The following is a 15,753-nucleotide window of genomic DNA, read 5'->3' as shown; positions in this document are numbered from 1 at the left end:
TTGAGGACTGTTTTATCTTTCAGTGTGAACTCAAGACTATACTTCCTAAGACTGACATAAAATTTAAACGGGGATATGTGGTCTTTTTCGTTTACAGTCACGCTACGACTGTTGTGAAATTCGCTGTGATGTCATAATTGTATCAGAATAGAACGGTGGGTGTCACTATATAACTTAATTTCCTATATCAGCATATGGTTACTGGCTTAAGAATTAGACTTCAGAATTTGATGAACGAGTTTGGACATTATAAGACGTTTTCTGTTTTGAAAATTGAAGTGAATCAAGATATTCTGTTGCGTGTGAATATATATATATATATATATATATATATATATATATATGTATGTATGTATGTATGTATGTATGTATGTATGTAAGAAAATAAGATTTCAAACAATATTCAAAACATTTTCCTCATCCTCGACGTGATGTTTGTGATCATTATCATGGATTTTTTGTGTTGTTGATCAGTGGAAATGTTTTGCATACACCTGCTAAAGTGTTGAATAGTTCTCACTTTTCTTACTGCTTCAAGCTGACCTTCACGTCGATATTATTATTTCAGCAGACAGTTGCCGTGAACGTCATCAGTTTTCTGTCCATGTACGTGGCTTCTTTCATCTCCTTGTTCTCCTCTTCGATCATCCTCTGCTTGTCCTTCTCCTGCTTCTTCTCCTCCGTCTCCTTTTTCTCCTCCTTCTCTTTCTTCTCCTCCTCCTTCTTCTCCCCCTTCTCCTCCTCCTCCTCTCGGATCTTCTTCTGCTTGTTCTCCTCCTGCTGTTTCTCCTCCTTCTCCTCCTCCTCTCGGATCTTCCTCTGCTTGTTCTTCTCCTGCTGTTTCTCCTCCTTCTCTTCCTTCCCCTCCTCCTCCTCCTCCTCCTTCTCCTCCCCCTTCTCCTCCTCTTTCTCCTTTTTTCTCCTCCTTCTCTTTCTCCTCCTCTGGTGTTCTGGTGGTGGTTGTGTTGTTGACACTTTTTGTTGTTTTCATCTCAAAACCCCGAGTTTTGTTCTGAGCCTCTGTGTGAATAGTTTCAGTTTCACTTTCTCAAGGAGGCGTCACTGCGTTCGGACAAATCCATACACGCTACACCACATCTGTTGAGCAGATGCCTGACCAGCAGCATAACCCAACGCGCTTAGTCAGGCCTTGAGTGCATGCTTACATATTTGTGTACCTATGAAAGTGGATTTCATTTTACGTAATTTCGCCAGAGGACAACACTCTCGTTGCCATGGGTTCTTTTTCAGTGCGCCAAGTGCGTGCTGCACACGGGACCTCGGTTTATCGTCTCATCCGAAAGACTAGACGCTCAGTTTGATTTTCCAGTCAAACTTAGGAGAAAGGGCGAGAGCGGGATTCGAACCCACACCCTCACGGACTCTCTGTATTGGCAGCTGAGCGTCTTAACCATTCTGCCACCTTCCTCCCTGTGTGAATAGTAGATGTATACAGTTGTTATTTTTAATATCAATTATTTATTTGTAATATATATATATATATATATATATATATATATATATATATATATATATATATATATATATGTGTGTGTGTGTGTGTGTGTGTGTGTGTGTGTGTGTGTGATGTATTTATTGTTGTTGTCACCGCTCGATCTTAATATCACACATCCAGAGCACCGGTGGGTGGATATAAGATTTACTCTGTCTGTCTGTCCGTCTGTCTGTCTGTCTGTCTGTCTGTCTGTGTCACTGACAAAGATGCAGATCCATGAATGTGTCTGTACAGCCATTCAAACACAAAATTTCAGGGGCACGGTGTTGACTTAGAACACGCTGATCGGCAGATTTGTAAGGTACCCTCACTAGTCACTACATTTGCTTCGTCACTGTGAAGGAATGACATGCAGCTCAGGCCACTAATGAAGGCTGCTGGTGATCCAAGTTCTCAGAGCCAGGCTTGTTCAACCTGTTTCAGATCTCCCCCAACAGCCCCAGTTTGTCGGGAACGCTGATCACCATTCGTATTTTTTTCCCATGAGGCCTCGCGGGCGGCGATGTGGGGGTGAGGGGGATGGGGAGGCTGCGTGAGGAGGAGGTGGAGGTGGCGGTGAAGGTGGTGGTGGTGGGGAACGGCGCCGTGGGCAAGTCCTCGATGATCCAGCGTTACTGCAAGGGCATCTTCACCAGGGACTACAAGAAGACCATCGGCGTCGACTTCCTCGAGAGACAGATCGAGTGAGTTGGGGGTGGTGATGGTGGTGGTGGTGGTGTTTCGTTTTGGGGTGGTGGTGGTGTTGGTGGTGGTGGTAGTAGTGGTGTTAGTGTTGTTGTTGTTTTTTTGGGGGGTGGTGGTGTTTTGTTTTGGGATGGTGGTGGTGGTGGTGGTAGTGTTGGTGATGTTATTGGGTGTTGTTGTTGTTGTTGGTGGTGGTGTTTTGAGGTGGTGTTAATGTTGGTGGTGGTGGTGGTTGTGTTGTTGGTGGTATTAGTGTTTTGGGGTGGTGTTGTTGTTGGTAGTGGTGTTAGTGTTGTTGGTGTTGGTGTTGTTTTGGGGTGGTGTTGGTGGTGTTGTGGGTGGTGGTGGTGGTGGTGGTGGAAGTGTTGTTGATGGTGTTGGTGGTGTTTTGGGATGAAGTTAGTGTTGTTTGTGGTGGTGGTAGTGTTGGTGTCGTTGTTGATGGTGTTGTTGTTGGTGGTGGTGGTGTTCTTTTTGTTGGTGGTGGTGGTGATGTTGCTGCTGAAAGCTTGGTTCAACCTGTTCGTTCAGTACTTCAGTTACTTCTGTCTGTCTACCTGTCTGTCTGTCTATCTGTCTGCACAGTAACAATGCCTTTTTGAAATAAAATTCGTTTCGGTTATCTCTCTCTCTGTCTCTGTCTCTGTCTGTCTGTCTGTCTCTGTCTCTCTCTCTCTGTGGGCTGTCTGTCTGTCTGTCTGTCTCTCTCTCTCTCTCTCTCTCTCTCTCCCCGACTCTCTCTCTCTCTCTCTGGGATCTCTGTTGACCCGTACCGTATCGGAAGCCAAATAATGTTTTCAGAGCTGGAGCATGGTGAGTATGTTCAGGTTCCAATCCCTTGCCGACTGGAACAGACCTCGGTTTACATGATCCTCATCAGCCGCATTTTCACCTTCTGCACGCTTCCGTCACATCTCTGTGATTGGTGGTTCATTTAGCACTATGTGAACTTTATGTGGAGATATAAATGGATATTCACCAAATTCAGTCGATAATAGAAACAAATATATATGCTTTGAATTAATTCAAAAGTAAGATTTCATTTCATCGACAGTGAGTTTGTAGTGGCCTCTTCAGTCTGTAGACGAGTTAAACCCTCGCCCACACTGACGTATTTTTACTGATATAGATATATACACATAATAATAATTATATATATATATATATATATATATATTTGAATAAATTATATATATATATATATATATATGTGTGTGTGTGTGTGTGTGTGTGTGTGTGTGTGTGTGTGTGTGTGTGTGTAAGTAAGTGCACACGGCGGAGAGACGAAGAGAAAAAGGAGGAATGGACACCTGACACAAGCCATCGCGCTAAGAGTTCAAAACTGTCCCGGCAAAATTGGATGTCAAGCAGCCACACAGTGAATTATCTAGTAAATTGTCTCCCCTGTGGGCGGGACTTGCCGAGAGGTGTGGACAGAACATTGCGCAGTGAACAGGGGGCGTGGAGATTTATATCTGTTGACTGCATATAGCATGTCTCCAGCATTTGTACTGCGTACATTTTAACCTCCTCGTCTTTCTTCTTCTTCTTCTTCTTCTTCCCTCCCCCTCCCACCCCCCCTTCTTCTCCTTCTTCTCCTCCTCCTCAGTGAAGTCATTGGGGCGTCGCACAGAAGTGTTGGTCACCGGACTGCTCCAGTTCTGTCAGTTGTGTGTCAAAGCCTGCAGGGGTTTATTCTGTTGTGTGTCAAAGCCTGCAGGGGTTTTCCCTGTCCATTCTGTCAGTTGTGGGTCAAAGCCTGCAGGGGTTTTCACTGTCTATTCTGTCAGTTGTGGGTCAAAGCCTGCAGGGGTTTCCCTGTCCATTCTGTTAGTTGTTGGTCAAAGCCTGCAGGGGTTTTCCCTGTCCATTCTGTCAGTTGTGGGTCAAAGCCTGCAGGGGTTTTCCCTGTCCATTCTGTCAGTTGTGGGTCAAAGCCTGCAGGGGTTTTCACTGTCCATTCTGTCAGTTGTGGGTCAAAGCCTGCAGGGGTTTTCACTATCCATTCTGTCAGTTGTGGGTCAAAGCCTGCAGAGGTTTTCCCTGTCCATTCTGTTAGTTGTTGGTCAAAGCCTGCAGGGGTTTTCCCTGTCCATTCTGTCAGTTGTGGGTCAAAGCCTGCAGGGGTTTTCCCTGTCCATTCTGTTAGTTGTGTGTCAAATTCTGCAGGGGTTTTCCCTGTCCATTCTGTTAGTTGTGTGTCAAATTCTGCAGGGGTTTTCCCTGTCCATTCTGTTAGTTGTTGGTCAAAGCCTGCAGGGGTTTTCCCTGTCCATTCTGTCAGTTGTGGGTCAAAGCCTGCAGGGGTTTTCCCTGTCCATTCTGTCAGTTGTGGGTCAAAGCCTGCAGGGGTTTTCACTGTCCATTCTGTCAGTTGTGGGTCAAAGCCTGCAGGGGTTTTCCCTGTCCATTCTGTCAGTTGTGGGTCAAAGCCTGCAGGGGTTTTCCATTCTGTCAGTTGTGGGTCAAAGCCTGCAGGGGTCCATTCTGCCTTTTTTTTTTTCAAAACTAAAATCCCGCCCTGAGTGTCCATGCGTATCACGTGCATACAGCACAGTACCAGTGCAGCATGATACAGGCGAAGACGACAGCACACACAGTGGGACACGATGGAGCAGGCCAACACAGAGTTAGGACTGAATCCACATGGCTGACAGTGTTCCTGTTTGATGTGGCGTCCTTCACCACAGGGTTTCCAGTACGTTCTGATCTATGGCTCAGTAATTTGATCATCATCAATCAATAGTTTTTTTGTTCTCTTCTTACACATTATCATTATAGATACATACATTATATACACAAAGAACCACACAGATACGTGTAGGGAATAGCTGCACGTTCACATAATACACACAGTGACACTGAGACTCACACATACGTGCGTATCAGTGTAAGCACGCACGCACACATACACGCACACGCACGCACACACACACACACACACACGAGAGATCGGGAAACCACTGCAAATCGATATGAAAAGACAGACAGAGACAGACAGACAGACAGACAGAGAGAGAAAGACGCACGCTTCTTCACCCCCCACCCACCTACATCAGCTTACCGCCTACCTGGCCGCCGATCCCCCACACAGAGGTACATTACATACAAAGGTTATCATGTTGATGTGTCTTTAGTCAGGCCGCCTGCTGCCTGTGTGGCTGACTTGGATGACTTCCCTGTATCGATCTCTGCCTGAAGTCCTGGCAGTCGTCTGAGATGTAAAATTACCTCTCTCTCTCTCTCTCTCTCTCTCTCTATATATATATATATATATATATATATGTATGTGTGTGTGTGTGTGTGTGTGTGTGTGTGTGTGTGTGTGTGTGTGATACGGTCAGAGACATAGCATCGCTCTAAAACCTCTCATTCTAAGACAGCTATAGCGGCTACATTGTCCAACGGAGGTCGGGATGGACTGAGGGCGCTGTCAGGTCAGCCATGGCCATAGGCACACATGTCTAAATGTATAGCGATGTATGCAGTGCAGCAGAACAGGGAGGAAAAAAAGTGCAGGGAAAGACCAGCCTCTTGCCGAACTTTCTGAAATTGCTGTTTTTCTTCTTTTTCTTCTTCTTCTTCTTCTTCTCAAGGCCTGACTAAGCGCGTTGGGTTACGCTGCTGGTCAGGCATCTGCTTGGCAGATGTAGTGTAGCGTATATGGATTTGTCCGAACGCAGTGACGCCTCCTTGAGCTACTGAAACTGAAACTGTCAGGATGGTGAGTGCGTTCATTTATACAGAGCTGGTTGATGTGCACAGACAGCTCAGAGCATTTCCACATCTGTCAGTCACTCACAAGCTTACCTGTGAGTTAGAGGATGGTAGATAAAAGTTATAGATGCATGGCAATATAGCTGTGAGTTAGAGGATGGTAGATAAAAGTTATAGATGCATGGCGATGTACCTGTGAGTTAGGGGATGGTAGATAAAAGTTATAGATGCATGGCAATATAGCTGTTAGTAAGAGGATGGTATATAAAAGTTATAGATGCATGGCAGTATAGCTGTGAGTTAGAGGATAATCGAAAAAAGTTATAGATGCATGACAATATAGCCATGAGTTAGAGAATGATAGATAAAAGTTAAAGATACAAGGCGATATAGCTGTGAGAGGATGATAGATAGTTATAGATACATGGCAAAATAGCTATGAGTTAGAGGATGATAGGTAGTTATTACTACATGGCAGTATAGCTGTGAGTTTAAGGATGATAGATGGTTATAGATACATGGCAATACAGCTGTGATTTCAGAATGATAGACGATTTATATCTACATGGAGATAGAAAGCTAGATAAACTGCAGAGCTGGAAAACGGAGGGCAGTGAGAGCTATTTTTGGAAAGAGAAATGTTTGAAGTCCTGGCGTGGAGTTCATGGGTGCAGAGATATGACTAAAAAGGTGGCTTATTACAAGTGTAAGGTGCAGAGATATGACTAAAAAGGTGGCTGATTACAAGTGTAAGGTGCAGAGATATGACGGAAAAGGTGGCTGATTACAAGTGTAAGGTGCTGAGATATGACGGAAAAGGTGGATGATTACAAGTGTAAGGTGCAGAGATATGACGAAAAACGTGGCTGATCACAAGTGCAAGGTGCTGAGACATGACGAAAAAGGTGGCTGATTACCAGTGTAAGGTGCAGAGACAGACAGACGACAGAGACGCAACAACCAGGTGGTTGGACTTTCAGTCTGAGAGTCCCATGTTCGAATCTCGGTCAAGGTGCCTTGTGGGCCAAAGGTGGAGATTTTTCCCATGTCCTAGGTCAGGAAGGTTGCGTTTGACCAGAAGTTGTTTCGGTTGACCTGTGAACGTGACTTGTGTTTCTCTCTGACTTGGTAACATCCGTGTTTCTCTCTGACTTGATAACATCTGTCTTTCTCTCTGACTTGATAACATCTGTCTTTCTCTCTGACTTGATAACATCTGTCTTTCTCTCTGACTTGATAACATCTGTCTGGAATTCCGGCAGCTCTGGAATGACTTTGTGTTCAGCTGGGCATTCAGCTGATTTGATTGGGTCTGATAGCCTATCTTGTGCCACGTATCTCTCTCTCTCTCTCTCTCTCTCTCTCTCTCGTTATATATATATATATATCTCTCTTATTCTGTCTGTATCTATCTCTCTCTCTCTTTCATTGTCTCCACCACCACCCCTCTCTCTCCCTCCCTCTCTCTCTCCGTCCACCCTTTAATAATGTGCCCATTATTCCCAGGCCTGAAGACAGCTGGGCCGGGACAATGTCAGATTAAGCAAAGCACCGGTGCTTGGTGTGGGTCAGTGAGCTGTGGGTGTGCCGGTGTTAATTAATATAGAGACCCCCACTTGTATACTCTGCCATTGGATACCCCGTATGCTTCACCTCACTGAGGAAACCTAACGCTGGCACAGTTCCATATTGATATATCATGAGTATGTGTGGCACGGATTGACTGACTGACAGACAGGCAGACAGACGGACACTCTAAAGTCGGTACACACAACTCATACACTGAAATTCATATAAGCGCAGTGTAATCCCTTCCTTGCCATAACGACTATAACAATATGTGTTGATTGTCCAGACTGATCACAAATTTTGGAAATTATTTCAATCCACTTTAATGTTGTTCTACTCATAGTGGTAAAAGTAAAACACGTTTAGTCCCAGATACTAGTAAATGTAAAACAGGTTTTAGTGTCACATTTTTATCCGACAAACAGTTACAAACCACGCCCATGTAGGTTATCAACCAGTATGTTCACAGACGATCAAACATGCCCGTTTCCCATCCATTGTGGCCGAGTTCGATTGTCAAGGGAAGGAACTCTAATCAAAGCAAGATAATGTGTCTGGTGAGGGGGAAATAACTCCTCAACCTTCTCCTGGAACACTCAGACGTTGTGATAATGGATTTGACCTCTGGCTAACTATATATACAGCGGGTTCGCGTCAAAAGGGCCACACAGATAACATCTCCCAGGTGGAAACGAGTGGACGTGGAGAGTGGTATTCCCAGAACATCAAGGAACTCCAGTCTGTCAGATCTCCTGGCCATCAGCTGACAAGCTGGACCCAGGTCAAAGCAAGCAGCTCGCGCCGGGGTGGCGGAGACAGCATGCAGATAAGACAGGTCACAGTGAGTGACCCAGCTGTCATGACCCCGGCCGTGTGAGGTCATCCCCATGACCACTATCACAACGACCGTGTGTGTCAGTGTTGTGGAGAGCCTGAAGGGTGAACTTCCGTGACTGACTGACTGACGTCACGTGGTGCTGTGTGAACCAGGTTCACAGCATGATCCACACCCAGGATTGAAGTGGTGCTGTGTGAACCAGGTTCACAGCATGATCCACACCCAGGATTGAAGTGGTGCTGTGTGAACCAGGTTCACAGCATGATCCACACCCAGGATTGAAGTGCCCAGTGCTAAGGCGTCTGCCAAGGAAGCAAGAGAATCTGAGTGCACTGGTTCGAATCCCACAGCCGCCAACTGAAGTTTATTCTCCCCTTCCACTAGACCTTGAGTGGTGGTCTGGATCTAGTCATTTGGATGAGACGATAAACTCTGGTCCCGTATGCATCGTTCACTTTGCGCACGTAAAAGAACCAACTGCAACGATAGTTGTTTTTTTCTGGGTTGATAGTAAACTAAATACATCTGCAGACAAAATCAAAAAAAGGGGGGGAAAAGGGTGGCACTGCAATGCAGCAATGCACTGTCCCAAGGGAGAGCAGACGATTTTCACACAGAGCTTTGGAAATTTGTTGTGACAGTAACACATTACGACACCACACCACACGCCACACCACACCACACGCCACATCACACCACACCACACCACACCACACATCACACCACAACACAACACAATGCCACACCACACCACACCACACCGCACCACACCACATCACACCACACCATATCACACTACACCACACCACACGGCCACACCACACCACGCATCACACCAAACCACACCACATCACACCAAACCACACCATACACCACACATCACACCACACCACACCACATCACACCAAACCAAACCACACACCACATCACACCACACATCACACCACACCACATCACACCACACCACACAGCCACACAACACCACACCGCACCACACCACACCACACGGCCACATCACACCACACCACATCACACCACACCACACCACACATCACACCACACGGCCACACCACAACACACCACACCACACCACACCACACCAAATCACACCACATGGCCACACCGCACCACACACACCACACCACACACCACACCACACCACACCACACCACACATCACACCACAGGGAAAAGGGTGGCACTGCAATGCAGCAATGCGCTGTCCCAAGGGAGAGCAGACGATTTTCACACAGAGCCTGGGAAATTTGTTGTGACAGACAGTAACACATCACGACACCACACCACACGCCACACCACACCACACCACACCACACATCACACCACAACACAATGCCACACCACACCACACCACACCACACCACACCACACATCACACTGCACCACACGAGACGGCCACACCACACCACGCATCACACCAAACCACAACACATCACACCAAACCACACCATACCACACATCACACCACACCACATCACACCACACTACACCACACCACATCACGCCACACGGCCACACAACAACACACAACACCACACGGCCACATCACACCACACCACATTGCACCACACCACATTGCACCACACACCACACCACACCACACCACACGGCCGCACCACACCACACCACATGGCCACACCACACCACAACATACGGCCGCACCACACCAAACCACACCACACCACACGGCCACACCACACCACATCACACCACACCACATCACACCATACCACATCACACCACACCACAACACACGGCCACACCACACCACACCACACTACACAACACATCACACCACACCACACCACACCACACATCAAACCACACCACACCACACCACTCTAAATCACACATCGCACTACACCACAACACACGGCCACACAACATATCACACACCACATCACACCACACCACAACACACGGCCACACCACACCACACCACACCACACCACGACACAACACACGGTCACACCACACCACAACAAATCAACATAAAACAACACAACGCAGCAAAGGCGAATGCTGTTCAACATATCAGTGAACGTATAACTTAAGGTAAGACTGAACTTTCCCAAGACGTTCAGTTACGTTCGACCATAACTGATGAACAATTAAGTTAAACCATAAACACATTAGTGTCTATGCTTAAACATATGTAGCACTATATATAAGTCATGGTGACCAGAGGGAAATATTAACTCTCTCCATACGAACGGCGAAAGAGACGACGTTAACAGCGTTTCACTCCAATTACCACCATCAAAATATTACAAGCGGAAGTCTCTTCCACCCAGTGAAGAGGGGAATGTTGACAAAGAATACCACAATTCTGACGATGGAAGCTAAAGGTTGGGTCATTCAGACACCCACTGGACATCCGAGGGGTCTGTGTAGAGGAGAAGAGAGGACTGGCCGTACTGAGTGAGTTAACTGCAGACCTGAGATACTGCTAACTGAAAAGCAAACTTGTCATGAGACAACCTTGAAATAAGACAACTCGATCTGTTTTCTTCACCTGTTCACAAACCCCAAGGAGCTAGTTGTGCAAAATGAACTTTCTTTGACCCGAGTTCGATGAATCACTTTTTTCAGGAGAGAGAGAGAGAGAGAGAGAGAGAGAGAGAGAGAGAGAACACTGAACTAAACACTTTAATGTCAATAGCTTTACAGCCCTAATGACATGGGGGTTCATAATACAAATAACAAAATGTATCAGTAATATTGATGAAAACCAAATCCAAAACGAAATCAATCGATTTGTACAACTAAATGCAGTTCGACCATCCATTCAAGAGAGAGAGAGAGAGATTTGTAGTTTATCCTGTATGGCAGGGAGGTGTGCAGTTCCTAAATCTCACTCAAAGCCAAAAGAACAGAAAGTGTATTACGTCATCACGTGTTACGTAAGCAGGTAAGCGGGTTTCGGAGAGAAGGGCCCGGTGTGGCGATGTTAAAGCCGATTTGGTTTCCAACCGGTTCTTTTGCTGGGGGGACCGCCCTTTGAGGTTATTTCCCTGTGTAGTCGTGGCAGTAAATCTCGGGGTTCTCTCACTCCATCCATTTTCTGGATCCTGGACCTTGTCTGAAAACCACAGAATGGTCACGCCATACTAAAATATCTGCAGTACACAACACAATACTAAATCTGAGAATAATCTCTTTATTCACGAGAAATATTTGTTCAGTAAGATGATCAGCCTCAGTGATGAACAATGATGTGACATTAAAAGCGACTGGTGGCTTTTCTAAAATACGATATATTTCTTTGGACCTTTATGACCCGAAATTGGCAAAAATTAACTGAAAAAATTAATTGTCGACGGCACTTTAAATATCGTAATCCCAATGGAATGATCGTACATCTCCGTTCTTTCATACTGCACCGTGTTAGTGCTCTGATTTCCCTGCCCCCAAGTCCATTTTTTTATGTATCAGGGTTCAAGGTCATATAGCCCTTTACGGACATCAGGGCAGTCAATTCACACCCACTGTGTCTAGGGCTTGGTTTAGGAAGGCAGTGAATTCATATACACTGTGTCCAGGGCTCCGCATAGGAAGGCAGTGAATTCGTTCCCACTGTGTCCAGGGCTCCGCATAGGAAGGCAGTGAATTCATTCCCACTGTGTCCAGGGCTCCGCATAGGAAGGCAGTGGATTCAATCCCACTGTGTCCAGGGCTCGGCATAGGAAGGCAGTGAATTCATTCCCACTGTGTCCAGGGCTCCGCATAGGAAGGCAGTGGATTCAATCCCACTGTGTCCAGGGCTGGGCATAGAAAGGCAGTGAATTCATGTCCACTGTGTCCAGGGCTGGGCATAGAAAGGCATGAATTAATGTCCACTGTGTCCAGGCCTCGGCATAGGAAGGCAGTGAATTCATTCCCACTGTGTCCAGGCCTCGGCATAGGAAGGCAGTGAATTCATTCCCACTGTGTCCAGGGCTTGGCATAGGAAGGCTGTGAATTCATTCCCACTGTGTCAAGGGGCGGCATAGGAACGCAGTGAATTCATATCCACTGTGTCCAGGGCTCGGCATAGGAAGGCAGTGAATTCATTCCCACTGTGTCCAGGGCTCGGCATAGGAAGGCAGTGAATTCATATCCACTTTGCCCAGGGCTCGACATAGGAAGGCAGTGAATTCATTCCCAGTGTGTCCAGGGCTCGGCATAGGAAGGCAGTGAATTCATTCCCAGTGTGTCCAGGGCTCCGCATAGGAAGGCAGTGAATTCATACCCACTGTGTCCAGGGCTCGGCATAGGAAGGCAGTGAATTCATTCCCACTGTGTCCAGGGCTCGGCATAGGAAGGCAGTGAATTCATTCCCACTGTGTCCAGGGCTCGGCATAGGAAGGCAGTGAATTCATTCCCACTGTGTCCAGGGCTCTGCTTAGGAAGGCGGGGCCCAGCCCTCTTCTTCTGCCGCTTTAGCCTTTCCGAACCAAAGTCGGATATCTATCCATGCACACCTGGGTGGAGTCAGGACAATCGGTCGGGAGGAAGGTGCCTTCCCCATGGACTTCACGGAGTCCAGTGAAAATCTAAGTTGGGAGCTGCCATTTTCATCGAAGCTTTGTCACCAGGTGACCTACGACGCCATACGTAGTTGGGCGTTTTCGTTCGTTTGTTTATTTATTTATAGTCTGTTCATCTAAGACGATGATATTAGACTGAAAATAAATGATATTATTATTAACATTTGGATTATTATCATTTCTATCACAATGATGATTGTTATTATTAATTAGAAATCGACATTTCTGTATATTCGAACTGAAAAGGGGGGCAGTTGAGGTGGAGGGGAGGGGGGGGGGGGCAAGGGGGAGGGGACTAAGAAAGGAAGAGACAGACAGACAGACAGACAGAGAGAACAGAATGTGGAAAAGATAGAGTACAAAATCTAAAATGGAGAGGGTGAGTGTCAGTGATTGGAGAAAAAAACCCATAGTATTGGAAGGGTGTGTGTGTGAGAGGCGGGACGGGGGAAGCGGGATTAGGGGAAAAAAATCAATAATTAAATATTGTATGCACTACTTCTGTAGATTATTATTTGAAATGAGGTTCATGTAGGGACCTAGCTGTTCTCTTCAGTGCCTGTATTCAGGAATGTGAAAAGGACCTGGTATCCAACCCAAAGGAATGCTGTAGACTGATACAACGATGTGGTGCTGTCACGTGTGGATTGGTTGGTGGACTGGCTGGTGGACCTGGCCATGGATGATGGGTCGTTTAGTGGACTGATCTAGCTGGTGGATGGTTGCTCGGTGGATTGTATTATAGTGTATTTGTTTATCTGTGTGTGTGTTGTTCCGTGCAGGCAGGTAAGACCTGTTATTTACTATATGTCGCTTTCTGATCAGCAAACGTGTCTTTCAGAGATAACAAAACGTCCTTGTAACCCGTGTCCTGACTGACTGGGTGACTATGGCACTGTGTGCAGAGTGAGGAAGGAGGCAGAATGGTTAAGACACTTAGCTGCCAGTATAGAGAGTCCGTGAGGGTGTGGGTTCGAATCCCAGTCTCGCCCTTTCTCCCAAGTTTGACTGGAATACCAAACAGAGCGTCTAGTCACTAGGATGAGACGATAATCCGAAGTCCCTTGTGCAGCACGCACTTAGCGCACTGAAAAAGAACCCATGGCAACGAGAGTGTTGTCCTCTGGCAGGTACGCAAATATATATGCATGCACTCAAGGCCTGACTAAGCGCGTTGGGTTATGCTGCTGGTCAGGCATCTACCGAGCAGATGTTGTGTTGTGAGGTATGTGGATTTGTCCCAACGCAGTGACGCCTCCTTGAGAGTGAACCTTGACTGTGCAGAGTGAAAGGTGAAGATGTCCGACTGATGCTGTGGGACACGGCAGGCCAGGAGGAGTTCGATGCCATCACCAAGGCCTATTACAGAGGTGATCCACCTGGGGACGTTGGGGGTGGGGGCGGGTGCATGGAGGATGCATTGATGGTGGCACACACTGAAGAGCACACGCACACCTACACACACACACACACACACACACGCACGCAAACGCGCACACACGCATGCACGCGCACAAACACACGCACACACCCTAAATACACACACAGACACAGACACCAACATAGACACATCGACACACAGACACTCACACGCACACGCACACACACACACACACACACACACACACATGCGCGCGCGCACACATACCGTGATATCTATTATTCATCATAATGTATTATATCATATCATACTATACTATATCGTATTATATTATATTGTATTGTATTATATTACATCATATCATTTCATATCATATCATCTATTCTATTCTATTATTATTCTACAGGTGCCCAGGCGTGTGTTCTCGTGTTCTCCACCATTGACAGAGAGTCCTTTGAGGCTATAGAGATTTGGAAACACAAGGTGTGTGTGTGTGTGTGTGTGTGTGTGTGTGTGTGTGTGTGTGTTGTGTGTGCATGCGTCTCTGTAACTCTGCGTGTGTGTGTGAGTGTATGTGTGTACGTGTGTGCATGCACGCATGCATGTGTGTATGTGTGTGTGTGTGTGGGGGGGGGTGTATGTTTTACACTGTGTGTGTATGTGTGTGTGTCTGTCTGTGTCTGTGTGTCACTATTGCTATAATTATGTGTGTATGCGGCGTGTGTGTGTGTGTGTGCGTGCGCGCATGCAATAATGTAAGTGTGTGTGTGTGTGTGTGCGCGCGCGCATGCAATAATGTAAGTGTGTGTGTGTGTGTGCGCGTGTGTGTGTGTGTGTGTGTGTGTGTGTGTGTGTGTGTGTGCATAACTTTGTGTGAGTATGGAACTCTATTTGGCTACCATGTTGTTGTAGCCATCTACTTCCTTAAAATAAACACGATGGGGAACAAAACACAGCAATCAGTCTTTCAGAATGAACTCCTTGGGCTAATCATGTTTGTTTCTCTCTTCGCATATTCCGTCACAGGGTAGGTCGTTGCCCAAGTTTTAGTCAGTCTCTCATTTTGTTACAAGATAGGTGTGTGTGTGTGTGTGTGTGTGTGTGTGTGTGTGTGTGTGTGTGTGTGTGTGTGTGTGTGTGTGTGTGTGTGTGTGTGTGTGTGTGTAGTGTATGTGTGTATGCTCTTGTGTGGATTGTGTCTGACTGACTTGTTACTGAAAAGCAATTTAAGATGTTTGAAAATACTTCATAAATGTACAATAGTAGTAGTAGTAGTAGCAGCAGCAGCAGCAGCAGTAGCAGCAGTAGTAGTAGTGTATCACCATCATTGTTGTTGTTGTTGTTATTTTCCCCTTCACTTACTTCATCCTGCATACCTGTGCGTGTGTGTATGTGTGTGTGTGTGTGTGTGTGTGTGTGTGTGTGTGTGTGTGTGTGTGTGTGTGTGTGTGTGCGTGCGTGCGTGGTGTGTGCGTGTGTGTGTGTGTGTGTGTGTGGTGACA

The 15,753-nt window shown here is 46.5% G+C and overlaps 1 protein-coding gene across 2 annotated transcripts in view; it reads left to right on the top strand.

Annotated features, from left to right (window-relative positions):
• Positions 1–15,753, top strand: part of LOC143279905 (ras-related protein Rab-23-like) — a 29,748-nt gene that overhangs the window by 9,001 nt on the left and 4,994 nt on the right. For both annotated transcript variants that reach the window (XM_076584225.1, XM_076584226.1), the window contains exons 2-4: positions 1,940–2,199; positions 14,155–14,240; positions 14,658–14,734. In XM_076584225.1, coding sequence (XP_076440340.1) covers positions 2,036–2,199; positions 14,155–14,240; positions 14,658–14,734 — 327 coding nt within the window. In that variant the 5' untranslated portion in view covers positions 1,940–2,035. The remainder of the gene's footprint in view (positions 1–1,939; positions 2,200–14,154; positions 14,241–14,657; positions 14,735–15,753) is intronic.

This window comes from Babylonia areolata, chromosome 3, assembly GCF_041734735.1.
Source record: "Babylonia areolata isolate BAREFJ2019XMU chromosome 3, ASM4173473v1, whole genome shotgun sequence".
Taxonomy (NCBI): Eukaryota; Metazoa; Mollusca; class Gastropoda; order Neogastropoda; family Buccinidae; genus Babylonia; species Babylonia areolata.
This window is presented reverse-complemented; position numbering and strand designations above follow the sequence as displayed.